At 44.4% G+C, this 15,000-nt stretch overlaps 1 protein-coding gene across 1 annotated transcript in view; it reads right to left on the bottom strand.

Annotated features, from left to right (window-relative positions):
• Positions 1-775: 775 nt before the first annotated feature.
• ptprma (protein tyrosine phosphatase receptor type Ma) overlaps positions 776-15,000 on the bottom strand; it is a 118,968-nt gene continuing 104,743 nt past the window's right edge. Inside the window, exons 24-26 of the mRNA XM_073487916.1 lie at positions 12,462-12,652; positions 4,540-4,627; positions 776-845 (exon numbers count right to left, since the gene is read on the bottom strand). Of these exons, the coding sequence (XP_073344017.1) occupies positions 790-845; positions 4,540-4,627; positions 12,462-12,652 (335 nt within the window). The 3' untranslated portion in view covers positions 776-789. The remainder of the gene's footprint in view (positions 846-4,539; positions 4,628-12,461; positions 12,653-15,000) is intronic.

Consider the following 15,000-nt stretch of genomic DNA (forward strand, 5'->3'; position numbering starts at 1 on the left):
CTAGTCCCAAGACTAGACCCAAGACTAGTCCCAAGACTAGACCCAAGACTAGACCCAAGACTAGACCCAAGACTAGTCCCAAGACTAGACCCAAGACTAGACCCAAGACTAGTCCCAAGACTAGTCCCAAGACTAGACCCAAGACTAGACCCAAGACTAGACCCAAGACTAGTCCCAAGACTAGTCCCAAGACTAGACCCAAGACTAGTCCCAAGACTAGTCCCAAGACTAGACCCAAGACTAGACCCAAGACTAGACCCAAGACTAGTCCCAAGACTAGACCCAAGACTAGACCCAAGACTAGACCCAAGACTAGTCCCAAGACTAGAACCAAGACTAGTCCCAAGACTAGTCCCAAGACTAGACCCAAGACTAGACCCAAGACTAGTCCCAAGACTAGTCCCAAGACTAGACCCACACTAGTCCCAAGACTAGACCCAAGACTAGTCCCAAGACTAGTGCCAAGACTAGACCCAAGACTAGACCCACACTAGTCCCAAGACTAGACCCAAGACTAGTCCCAAGACTAGTCCCAACACTAGACCAACAAGTCCCAAATTTGGACCAACAAGTCAAAATTCAGCAACAAGAACGAATCTTGATTAAATTCAGGTTGAACATTTGAATTCATCAATGAATTCTGTAAAACAGGAAATCAATGAATGAAAAACTAAAAGACTGTATTTAGAGCTGAAGGAACACCGGGCTGTACAAGGCAGCGTCCACTCGTCTCTCCTCTAGAATCAGAACCGTGTCTGATAACAGATCAGAGCAGCTTCTGTTCACGAGTCATCGGGTGTGTTTGTTCTTCTTGTTCTTCAGTTTCTGGTTCCTGACTCTATAAACTGTGAAGATATTGTGAAGGTGAATCAGTTTGGTCATCGTGCAGTTAGAATCTGACATGATGACATCACTAATATATAATATATAATATATACACTATATAACTTTATAATGTTTCTCTAACTTCATTCTTTCTGATTTATTGTGACATGAAGTTGTTTTCATAGTTTATCTGATTGATTTGCAGCAGCTTGTGTCTCATGATGGCTGTGATATAAAACCAAATAAACAATAAATCCATAAAGTATTTGATAAGAACTTCAGCACGAGAACATACAGAAATGATTCTCTGCTTATTTTAATCCGACACTAAAGGACAAATAAAGTTATGATGGTTAATTAATCAAACGTGATAATTAACCATGAACGTCTGTGTCGTTACATCATCATGATATTAATATATGACAACGTAACAGACTGAAGGAGTTCGTATTGATTTAGTTTCTGAACCGATCGATCGATTTGTTTTCTGTTTGAAGTCAAATCATCGGAGCAGTTGTGATGCTGTTATCTGAACAGACACACACACACACACACACACACACACTCAGAGAGGTGTGTGTGTTACTGGCTGGTGTTATTATAAAGAGTGTCCCTGCAGGCTACCGTAGCTCGCAGCTGGCTCCATCACACCTCATTAGCATAATTACCCCACCCCAGGACAGTGTGTGTGTGTGTGTTGATGTTAGCCGACAGCTGAAACTGAGCAGCTGTCAACACTAACTTTCTGGGACGTTAGCACGTTAGCTTCAGCAGTTCAGTGATGTGTTTCTGAGGCCTGCAGCTGTGTGATGATAAGAACTGACGTGAGATCAGCCTGATGGTGAAAAACCAACAACAAACCGGCTCCGGCAGCTTCGTGTCGCCCGTCTGACACGTTGAGCTCCGTCCTGCTCTTCATACACTGACTGAGCTTGAGTCGAGTCTGGATCCGAGCTTAACTTGTGACTCGTTGGTCCTGACTTGGGACTTGTTGTTTGGTAGTTTCAGTAACTTTGGTTAGTTTTTCTGCTGACAGACATTCGTATCAAACCTCAGTGAAGCTGTGATGGTTCATATAACTTTATGAACATGAAGCTGCTGGATGTGAACATGTGACCAACAACAAACACACCATCAGTGAAGAGACAATTAGTGGAACCGACAGTGATCCAGGTTCTGTGGTTCTGTTCCTGTAGATAACACTGACAGGCAGGCAGAGCGTGCACCAGACTCCATTCAATATTCTCTTGTTTTTCACGGTCAGGACCAGCGAGACCATCCAGCTTATTACAACGCTTAGTAGACAGAAACATCACAAGTCAGCACCAACAAGTCACAGGTCAGCGCCAACAAGTCACAGGTCAGGACCAACAAGTCACAGGTCAGGACCAACAAGTCACAGGTCAGCGCCAACAAGTCACAGGTCAGGACCAACAAGTCACAGGTCAGCACCAACAAGTCACAGGTCAGGACCAACAAGTCACAGGTCAGCACCAACAAGTCACAGGTCAGCACCAACAAGTCACAGGTCAGGACCAACAAGTCACAGGTCAGGACCAACAAGTCACAGGTCAGGACCAACAAGTCACAGGTCAGGACCAACAAGTCACAGGCGGACCATGTTTTATCATTAGACAACAACAGTCCTGCTGCTGACACTGTCACTTCAGAGTTGATGTTCCACATGACCTGAGACATGTGGAACATGACCTGAGACATGTGGAACATGTCTCAGGTCATGTGGAACATGAACTGAGACATGTGGAACATGAACTGAGACATGTGGAACATGACCTGAGACATGTGGAACATGACCTGAGACATGTGGAACATGACCTGAGACATGTTCTACATGACCTGAGACATGTGGAACATGACCTGAGACATGTGGAACATGACCTGAGACATGTTCTACATGACCTGAGACATGTGGAACATGACCTGAGACATGTTCTACATGACCTGAGACATGTGGAACATGACCTAAGACATGTGGAACATGACCTGAGACATGTGACGGTGTTGGTGTGACGGTGTTTGTGTGACCGTGTTGGTGTGACCGTGTTGGTGTGACCGTGTTGGTGTGACCGTGTTGGTGTGACGGTGTTTGTGTGACCGTGTTGGTGTGACGGTGTTGGTGTGACGGTGTTGGTGTGACGGTGTTGGTGTGACCGTGTTGGTGTGACGGTGTTTGTGTGACCGTGTTGGTGTGACCGTGTTGGTGTGACGTGTTTGTGTGACGGTGTTGGTGTGACGGTGTTTGTGTGACGGTGTTGGTGTGACGGTGTTTGTGTGACCGTGTTGGTGTGACGGTGTTTGTGTGACCGTGTTGGTGTGACCGTGTTGGTGTGACCGTGTTGGTGTGACGGTGTTTGTGTGACCGTGTTGGTGTGACCGTGTTGGTGTGACGGTGTTGGTGTGACGGTGTTGGTGTGACGGTGTTGGTGTGACGTGTTTGTGTGACCGTGTTGGTGTGACGTGTTGGTGTGACTGTGTTGGTGTGACCGTGTTGGTGTGACTGTGTTTGTGTGACTGTGTTGGTGTGACGGTGTTGGTGTGACGTGTTTGTGTGACCGTGTTGGTGTGACTGTGTTTGTGTGACCGTGTTGGTGTGACTGTGTTTGTGTGACCGTGTTGGTGTGACGTGTTGGTGTGACTGTGTTGGTGTGACCGTGTTGGTGTGACTGTGTTTGTGTGACTGTGTTGGTGTGACGGTGTTGGTGTGACGTGTTTGTGTGACCGTGTTGGTGTGACTGTGTTTGTGTGACCGTGTTGGTGTGACTGTGTTTGTGTGACCGTGTTGGTGTGACTGTGTTTGTGTGACTGTGTTGGTGTGACGGTGTTGGTGTGACGTGTTTGTGTGACGGTGTTGGTGTGACGGTGTTTGTGTGACCGTGTTGGTGTGACCGTGTTGGTGTGACGGTGTTGGTGTGACTGTGTTTGTGTGACTGTGTTGGTGTGACGGTGTTGGTGTGACGTGTTTGTGTGACGGTGTTGGTGTGACGGTGTTTGTGTGACCGTGTTGGTGTGACCGTGTTGGTGTGACGGTGTTGGTGTGACTGTGTTTGTGTGACTGTGTTGGTGTGACGGTGTTGGTGTGACCGTGTTGGTGTGACGGTGTTGGTGTGACCGTGTTGGTGTGACTGTGTTTGTGTGACCGTGTTGGTGTGACCGTGTTGGTGTGACCATGTTGGTGTGACGGTGTTGGTGTGACTGTGTTTGTGTGACTGTGTTGGTGTGACGGTGTTGGTGTGACCGTGTTGGTGTGACGGTGTTGGTGTGACCGTGTTGGTGTGACTGTGTTTGTGTGACCGTGTTGGTGTGACCGTGTTGGTGTGACTGTGTTTGTGTGACCGTGTTGGTGTGACTGTGTTTGTGTGACCGTGTTGGTGTGACGTGTTTGTGTGACCGTGTTGGTGTGACGGTGTTGGTGTGACGGTGTTGGTGTAGTGAACTGAAGAAGGTCTGCTGTCCAACGATCCGGGGAGGATGTATAAGAATATATGTTCTGTAAGAAAACAGTGGCAGAACCCTATCGGACTGGTTATGGGCTCAGTCATGACGCTGTGTTCTCCCAGCCTCACTCACAGAGTTAATTTAACCTGGTTAGTCTTGTTAATGATCGGTCTGACTGCCGCAGTGCCCATTAGCCTGTCATTCGCCTCTGAAACAGTTGAGGTTCTGTCAACAGACAGGTTGAAAGCAGATACGTACAGGCGATGATGTTTCCGTAGCGATTCTTCATGCGGTTCTCGTCCTTCTTGGCTGAATCCCACGGAGCAGACTGTCCCTCGAAAAAACTCTGAAAAGACAAAAAGACAGAGTTTGTTTAAAGAAAACAGATCGAGAGTGATGAAACTCAGTGAACGCCTTCATGAATAATGCAGAGGATGTGTTTGATTTCCTGTTCTCTCCCTGAACACACACAGGACTGAGCTTTATGGTCAGAGCAGATGATTAAGTCCAATTATGAGAAAGAGGCTCAGAGAGCAGCCGGAGGCGTCTCAACACTGTGAGACAACACGTTCACTCAGTGCTACAAACAAACAGCAAAACATTATCAGGACATATTAGATCACTATTTCACTTCATCACACAAAACATTCTGAACAACACATCAGCAGCCAGGACAGACTCACAACACTACACTACACTACACTACACTACACTACACTACACTACACATCACTACACTACACTACACTACACATCACTACACATCACTACACTACACATCACTACACATCACTACACTACACAACACTACACTACACTACACTACACTACACATCACTACACTACACATCACTACACAACACTACACCACACTACACTACACTACACTACACTACACTACACTACACATCACTACACTACACTACACTACACATCACTACACATCACTACACTACACATCACTACACATCACTACACTACACAACACTACACTACACTACACTACACTACACATCACTACACTACACATCACTACACAACACTACACCACACTACACTACACATCACTACACCACACTACACAACACTACACGACATCACCACACCGCACTACACCACACTACACAACACTACACGACATCACCACACCACACTACACCACACTACACCACACTACACCACACTACACCACACCACACTACACCACACTACACAGTCTGTCCAGCAGTCAGTGTCTCAGTCCTGATGCAGCTGAGACTCGTTTGAAACAGTTGAAACAGGAAATGTTACGTGTTTAGTTCGACTGCTGCCCAACTGTGGCTGTTGTTTAGTCTCTTTGTGGCTGTTTTGTCACTTTGTTGCTGTTTTGTCTCTTTGTGGTCATTTTGTCTCTTTGTGGCTGTTCTTGTGGCTCTTGTTTCTATCATGACTGCAGACTGTGATGAAGGAGCTCACATACACACACACACACACACTTTGATCCACAGCAGGTTTCCTGGGTCGCTCATTAAAATGCCTGCAGACAGTGTGTGTGTGTGTGTGTGTGTGTGTGTGTGTGTGTGTGTGTGTGTGTGTGTGTGTGTGTGTGTGACAGGAATCTAACAGCTCCAGACATCCATCAAACTGAGAGGTGAGTGATGTCACACACACACAGACACACAGATACACACACACACACACACAGCTCTCCATGATTGACAGCGAGGAACAAAGGGAGGAAAAAATAAAAAAGAGAAAAGAATCGAAGGAATGAACTAATGACTGCACTCTCACTGTGTGTGTGTGTGTGTGTGTGTGTGTGTGTGTGTATGTGTGTGTGTGTGTGTGTATCTGTGTGTGTGTGTATCTGTGTGTGCGTGTGTGTCTGTGTGTGTGTGTGTATCTGTGTGTGTGTGTGTGTGTGTGTGTGTGTATCTGTGTGTGTGTGTGTGTGTGTGTATCTGTGTGTGTGTGTGTGTGTATCTGTGTGTGTGTGTGTGTGTCTGTGTGTCTGTGTGTGTGTATCTCTGTGTCTGTGTGTGTGTGGTTGTTCCTTCGGTTCAGCTTGTGTCAGACACCAATGCTAATGCTAATGCTAATGCTACCTCTTCCCTGAAACCACCAAAACCTAAATGGTCAAAGGTCAAAGGTCGAGTCTTCTATGACCTCAAGAGGTTTAGAAAAAAGGTCCCTGTTCACTTCACACTGTACAACAACTATATACTGTATCATACTACTACTGCACTACTGTACCGTAACCTTATTGCAGCACACACACACATATATATATACAGTATATATATATATATATATATATATACTGTATATATACTGTATATATATATATGTACTGTAGTATAGTGCTAACTAGCATGCGATTAGCTCTGACAGACTTTGTGAATCTGAGTGTGAACGTTCACTTTTGATCTTGTCAACAGAAGTTTGAAGGACAGAATCTGACATCACCTTCTTCAGCTGTCCAGCATGCCAATATCTGACCTGCAACTTGATAAATGCTGTTAATAATAATTTAATCTGGAAGATTTTAAATTACATTTCTGAAATAAGTCTGCGGTGAACACAAGCTTCAGAGATTTTTACGTTATGTTCTACAACAAAAAACACGTCAGTAAAAACCCCATATGTGACTTTTCCGTTGCTAACAAGTGGCTAACTGTTGTTGGAGACATTAAACCTCCTCACACCAACATGGAGACGACCAGGCTGACTTAATATAACAACAACAACAGCAAAACATCAGATGTCTCCATACAGCTCGCCTGCTGTGATCACGGTCTGCAGAAGAGACGAGATCACAACCTGATCTGAGGAGACCATATTTATCTTCACTGGAGCTGCTGAGCTGAAAGTCTTAGCATGCACACCAACCGAAGTGGGTGCACAAGCTCGACCGCATGTCAAGGGTTAAATAACGTCTCCTCAGACCAGGTTGTGATCTCTGTGATCGCAGCAGATGAGCTGCATGGAGACATCTGATGTTTAAATCATCTCCAGCTGCTTCAGGTGTTCAGCAGAACGCTGCAACTCTGTTTTACTGTGAAGCTCCAGAAATGTTCTGTGGACTACGAGACTTCACCTGACTTTATATCATCAGGAGGAGATGATGGCTGAGCCTGACTTTATATCATCAGGAGGAGAAGATGGCTGAGCCTGACTTTATATCATCAGGAGGAGATGATGGCTGAGTTTTTAGTTTTGGGTGAAGTGTTCCTTTAAAGTGCACTTCAGTAGTCTGTGTAAAGTTTTGCATCAGCTGCTTCAACATGGTGGAGGCATCAATGAGAGAGGACACACTCATTAAGTTGATGAGAAAAGCTGGTTGTTGAATAGTGAGTTAATCAGGCGTGTGTTGTGATTGTAAGTGCAGGTGTGCTGTTGAAATAAAACATCTCTGTGTATGAAACAGCGTCGGTCCTTCTGCTTCTCTCAAACATCATCGATCCAGAAACACATGAATCAAATAGCATCCGGTGAAAAGTTCTCCATCAAACAAACATGCTCGTCTGGCTGATAGCGACAGAAGGACACACAGAAACATGGTGAATCTAAGCCTCAGTTTGTCTCTCGTGTGTTAGCATTAATGCTACGTTCAGGTCCCATAGGCAACCATCTGTTTGTGTTAAAGATAAATACTGCTAAGCACACTTCCTGCTGCTCTGGGAGGTTAAAATATTCTGTTACAGAGTTCAGACAAAGGTCAAATATTTGTTCAGGAGTGTTTGAGGATTCAGGAGACGCCGTCAGAACAGCAGGAAGTTTGTTCAACCACAAACATCAGTGTGTGTTTATCCTTCAGACAAACTGAAGGTTACCTCTGAGACTCCAATGCAATGCTAATACAAACTGAAGCTAAGCTAACAGACATCAGTTAGACATTCAGCTACAGTGCTAATGTGTGTGTTGGGCGTTAGCTAGCATCTAATCTCTAATCTAGTTTACAAGAACACAGGATGTTAAGAATCTGAAAACCAAGAAGGTGTCTTACCTCGTTAAGCTGTCCAATCAGAATAATTAGTAAAGGAGAAGCATGTAGGGAGATAACAATCATCAGCTGGATGTCTGCTCAACTCACTACTGCAGCATTTACATCACCAATCAATTCATAGATCAATCACTGGATTTAAAATCTACAGACAAGGATTAAAACCACATGAAAGAATTTTTCTTTCCTCAAATTCTCACATTTATTTTGAAAATCCAGATTTTAAGCTGAAAATCCTAAAAATAGTCAGAACGGCCATACATCTGACACCAACTTGTCTTTCCGTGTGGCCCTAATCCTCTTCTATAGATACTAATCAATGATGATGTCATGGTTAATGATCAGGATGAGAAGCCGCCGGTGCACATGTCATCTCATTAATGAAACAATCATGTGTAATCAGATTACAGACAACAAACCAAAAGCACAACAACAAACATTTCACATATTTTTCAAGCATTTGGATCAAAATTCAAACACATTCAACCGCGACCATGTTTCCATCAACACCAGTAAGACCAGTGTGATCTGGTTCTACTGTTACTGGTTCCATTCAAACACTTCAGGTTGATTTTTCTTCACCAGTTTAAAGAACAAAATACAGAAGAAACTCGTTTTACAGCTACAAGAAGTGTTTTTGAATCACAAGGGACAATATTTCATTTTCAGAAGAACTAAATGATGTTTCTGTTTCATTATTACTATAAATAAATCAATTCCAAATGTCTTTCTGGGGACCGTGGCAACACATGTTGGGATGATCCAGTTGAGTTTTTATTGACAGTATGATTATATGTCCTGTGGGTTACAATGTTTCTTTAGTAGGAAGACGGACTGTCCTGACTGAAGTAGAATTGTCAAATTCTTGGAAGGGACTTGTTGTGGATATTGATCAGTGTTTACAGTAACCAATAGTATTAAATGTGCGTTACATCCCTCGCCGTGGAGCTAGCAGTCTGCTGACTGTTCAGACCAGGACGGAACAACAAGCCTCTGAGAAGACGACAGGGAATACAGTAAATAGGAGCTCTAAGTTAGCTGCATGGCTAATGGAGCTAAGTAGCGACCAACAGCTACGTTCAGCAGCATTAGTTAGCGGTTACTTAATAATAATAATAATGATGATAATAATAATAATAAAAATACATAAAACACCTCAGTACTGTAACTGTCCTCTGTCATTCTCAGAGGCTGCATACAGCTCCAACAGATATAAAGTTGTGTTATTTTTCTAAGTTATAAAGTCGTGTTATCGTGTCAGTTGTTGTCGTGTGTTTGTGTAAGTTATAAAGTCGTGTTATTTTGTAAGTTATAAAGTTGTGTTATTGTGTAACTTATAAAGTCATGTTTTGCGTAAGTTATAAAGTCGTGTTTTTGAATGAAAAACATGAGAATGAGATGAAATGTTCTGCTGAAAGTGGATTATTTCACCATGTCATGATACAGCATCGATCTGTATGATCCGTTCAACAATGTTCAACGTATTTTTTAATATTGTTATGTCAATAAATAAACTGAAGTTAAAGGTTGAAATGAAGATTTTTCATTTTCTCCTTCATCAGCACCAACAGTCACAGCTCATCACACAGCTACTGGTTTACTCTCTGATCGCTCCGATACTGGTTTCTGTCAGAGCAGCACAGCTGACCACAGCTGAGGGTTACTGGTGTGCATGGAAAGAACATACTGGTTTGGTGGAAACATACTGGTTTAGTGGAAACATACTGGTTTGGTGGAAACATACTGGTTTAGTGGAAACATACTGGTTTAGTGGAAACATACTGGTTTAGTGGAAACATACTGGTTTGGTGGAAACATACTGGTTTGGTGGAAACATTTAACAGACAGATAGATGGAGAGTGCGACAGAAGCACTGAAGAACTCCTCACCGCTAAATTTCTGCAAATGGAGGGTGAAAACACTCCGAGTGTGTGTGTGTGTGTGTGTGTGTGTGTGTGTGTGTGTGTGTGTGTGTGTGTACTCAGTATGTATAATGGATTAGCCCTGAGGGCAGCCCACTAGCAGGCAACCAGACCTGAACACACACACACACACACACACACACACACATATATATACACAACCTATTCCCTGTTTTGGCCCATTAGCTGGAGGGAAGATCTATAATGTATGTCCGTGTGTGTGAGTGTGTGTGTGTGTGTGTGTGTGTGTGTGTTCAGGTAAGTAACATCCATTAGTAAGTTTCTCTACTGATGAAAATGGGTAAACATGTGGGGTGCACACACACACACACACACACACACACACACACACACACACACACACACACTCTGCAGTGCTGCTGTTCAGTCTCGTCCTCTTTCTTTTCTCCCACTAATGAAGCAATTAGTTGATTACCTGATAATCATTACCTGATAATCATTACCTGATAATCATTAACTGATCATCATTACCTGATAATCATTAACAGCTCGCTCGATGTTTCTCTTGTGTTTTTCTGTTTCACAGTAAACTGAATAGAAAACTTCACCCTGGACTCAGTTATTTGATATTTTATAAATAATAACTGATGAACTGCAAAAATGGATGAATCATTAATGAAACGTATCCTTGAGGTGATGTGAGGGTTTATTCAGAGACTGAACGATGAATCCATTGATTGAACACCTGGTAAACAGATAAATGATCAGTAACGCAGTGACACGTCTGTAACATCACGTCACTGTGAGCGATGGACGACTCATAATAAATAATTATTTATGTTTTAACTCAAGTCTTTGAACACAACTTCTTCCAGCTTTTAAAGTGAAGTCGAGAGTCTTTACTTAAACCTGACTCGTCTGCATCAGTCATCACTTCAGTTGGTCTTTAAACTGCCGAACAAAATAACTCATTTTTTCATTTATGTTTCAGTTTTCATGTAAACAGTTGAACTACTCCTGTCAGAGGCTTCATGTCGCTTGTTGTGATTGGCTGAAACTCCGTCATCACAGGCTGATCGACACAACAACAGTTAAACTCAGTCATCTCCTCCTCCTCCTCCTCCTCCTCCTCCTCCTCCTCCTCCTCCTCCTCCTCCACGCTGACGAAGGTAATTTAGAGTCAAAGTTATTCATCCCTCAACATGTGGTCGAGCTCGAGCACCCACTTCAGACAGTGTGCATGCTAACACTGTTAGCTCAGCAGCTCCAGTGAAGATGAATCTGGTCTCCTCAGATCAGGTTGATCTCTGTGATCACAGCAGACGAGCTGCATGGAGACATCTGATGTTTAAATCATCTCCAGCTGCTTCAGCTGTTCAGCAGAACGCTGCAACTCTGTTTTACTGTGAAGCTCCAGAAATGTTCTGTGGACTACGAGACTTCACCTGACTTTATATCATCAGGAGGAGATGATGGCTGAGCCTGACTTTATATCATCAGGAGGAGATGATGGCTGAGCCTGACTTTATATCATCAGGAGGAGATGATGGCTGAGCCTGACTTTATATCATCAGGAGGAGATGATGGCTGAGCCTGACTTTATATCATCAGGAGGAGATGATGGCTGAGCCTGACTTTATATCATCAGGAGGAGATGATGGCTGAGCCTGACTTTATATCATCAGGAGAAGATGATGGCTGAGCCTGACTTTATATCATCAGGAGGAGATGATGGCTGAGCCTGACTTTATATCATCAGGAGGAGATGATGGCTGAGCCTGACTTTATATCATCAGGAGGAGATGATGGCTGAGCCTGACTTTATATCATCAGGAGGAGATGATGACTGAGTGAACTGCTCCTTTAATCACTCTGTAAAAAAGGCTCTAGTCTCTGACTTTACTGTCGCTCAGACTGTGTGTGTGTGTGTGTGTGTGTGTGAGTGTGACTGTGTGTGTGTGTGTGTGTGAGTGTGTGTGTGTGTGTGTGACTGTGTGTGTGTGTGTGTGACTGTGTGTGTGTGAGTGTGACTGTGTGTGTGTGTGTGTGTGTGTGTGTGTGTGTGTGTGTGTGTGTGAGTGTGACTGTGTGTGTGTGTGTGTGTGTGTGTGAGTGTGACTGTGTGTGTGTGTGTGTGTGTGTGTGTGTGTGTGTGTGAGTGTGACTGTGTGTGTGTGTGTGTGTGTGTGTGACTGTGTGTGTGTGTGTGTGTGAGTGTGACTGTGTGTGTGTGTGTGTGTGAGTGTGACTGTGTGTGTGTGTGTGTGTGTGTGTGTGTGTGTGTGTGTGTGTGTGTGTGTGTGTGTCCTCCTCACCTCGTACTCCTCCTTGAAGCCGTACCCTTCAGCACACTTCATCTGTGTGATGTGCTGCAGCAGGTCGGCCACTCGGATGGCCGGGTGCAGCTGACCCGTCTGATAGGGCAGCGCCTCCCGCTCTGACTCGCGCTGCTTGTAGTGGGACTGGACCAGGCTGCTGGTTTCACTGGTCATCGTGTGGCTGTCGTCTGTGGGAGGAGCAGACCCGCGGGTCAGATTAAAGCTGCAGCCAACAGACACACACACAGTACAGATATGATGTATGATCATGTTGGATGGCATGGACTGGACCGGACCAACCCGGGTCAGAGGTCACATGTGTTTACACTGATAAAAATGACCCCGAGCCACAAATCTAATATTTCCTGTGAGTGAATCAAACCATCATCAATGGGTTAGATCATCAATGTACTGATCATCAATGTACTGATCATCAGTGTACTGATCATCAGTGTACTGATCATCAATGTACTGATCATCAATGTACTGATCATCAGTGTACTGATCATCAATGTACTGATCATCCAGAACTTCCACCAGATTGGCTGTCTTTCAGGAAGCAGGAAGATCAATGACCCGTCTGATCAGATTTATAATCTGTTGCATTATCGACAGAAAGGACCAATGATCCGGCAGGAACATGCCCTGATCCACAGCTACCATCGTGTTACCATGACAACACAGATGAATGGCACAAGCATCATGTTACATCAAATCACATGAGCAGACAGGATGGTGATTGGCTGGTTCTTTTCACACTGCTGCCGTAACCGTCGATCACCAATCAATAATCTGATCGAACAAGATGGAGTTTCAATGCCAATCCCTTTTAAGATAGGAACGACCTACTGGTCCCGATCCACTACGACATGTTGTAAGTTCTGGTCCACATCCAATACAGTGTGGTGTGAGATCCAGTCCAGGTCCAGTACAGCAAGTTATGTACTGGTCCACACTCAGTACAGCATGGTGTAAGTACTGGTCCAGATCTAGTACAGCATGGTATATGTACTGGTTCAGATCCAGTACAGTGTGGTATGAGATCCAGTACAGCAAGTTATAAGTACTGGTCCACACTCAGTACAGCATGGTGTAAGTACTGGTCCAGATCCAGTTCAACATGGCATGAGATCCAGTACAAAATGGTATGAATACTGGTCCAGATCTAGTACAGCACGAGTACTGGTCCAGATGTGGTCCAGGTTCTGGGAGCTGCAGTGTGAAAAGAGCAGAGAGTTCAGAGTCCTGGAACAGAACAAACTGGGTTCACCATCAAACACAGGTCCAGAACTCTGACGTGAACATTTCGACAGAGACTCGGCGGACAAACCTTCCACTACACTCTCTAACTCTGTTCTTATTGGCTAGCCTGGGGGCTGACTGACCAATCAGAAACTCTCTATTCCAAACAGCCCAACCAATCATGGCGAAGTGAGGAGATGGGTGATGTAATGGAGGTGGTGGGACAACCACGACGACAACAACATCAACCAATCAGAGAGCGAGATGGCCAGAGCTGAAAACTGATTGGTGCGAGGTGAAATGGTGGGAGGAGTTGGGGACTGTGATGTCACAATTTCACACAGGGGTAAAAATGAGGCATGGCCACGCTAACTGATGACATCACAGCGGGTGGTGGGTGTGGCTCCATGCGCAGTGGTGACAGACACCCCCCAACATGAGCCCCCCCCCCCCCCCCCCCGAGCCCCAAATTTAACCACTTACCATTAATGGGCACTTTACACAGAGAAGACAGAAGAGAAGAAGAAGAGAGGAGACAGGGTATAAGCAACAACTTTAGCTTTAGCTTTAGCCTGTCTACTGCTAACACTCAGATAGCATAAATCAAACAGGAAGTGGCTCCTAGTACTGTCGTAGCTCTATTTGAACTTTTAACAGCTAGCAGCAGGTGCCTATGCTAACCTGGCTAACTGTACCCTCAGTGTAGGACTGGTAGCCTCGGCTAACGTCAGAACCTCTGGCCTGAAGAGAGAGAAACAGGAATTCATGTGACAGTTTGCTTTTAGTCTTCCCCTTCCTTCACCTGGACGTTAAACTAGCCTAGCAGCACATTTAGCACCGCAGTTAGCGTCCGAATTTAGCCTGAACCGGTAACATGACGGCTAGTTTTAACACAGATAAGAGAGGTGCGATTTGTTTGTTAGGCATTGGCTACAAAGAGCGGGGAAAAAAACAAAGGTTTTCACTTCCTATGAGTAACTATGACAACAAAGATCAACACTGTGCCAAACAAACAGCTACGCTACATGAGCTACATGTTTTAAGATCTTATCTGTTCGACACTTTTACTTCACCAGAGTTTGTGAGGTAGAAAATACAGAGATGTAGTCTGTAGTGTTAAAACCAGAGATCAGTTAGCATGTTAGCATGTTAGCACTTCCTGTCCCCTGTCTGTGAGTGTGTTGAATGTGTTTCCAGTTCAATATGTGAAATAAGATGTGTTACAGGCTGAACACATACAATCCATCATTAAATGTCCACAGTTTAATTATAAAGCTCTTCATGTGTTAAAAAC

The sequence above is a fragment of the Pagrus major genome, chromosome 19 (genome assembly GCF_040436345.1).
Source record: "Pagrus major chromosome 19, Pma_NU_1.0".
Classification (NCBI taxonomy): Eukaryota; Metazoa; Chordata; class Actinopteri; order Spariformes; family Sparidae; genus Pagrus; species Pagrus major.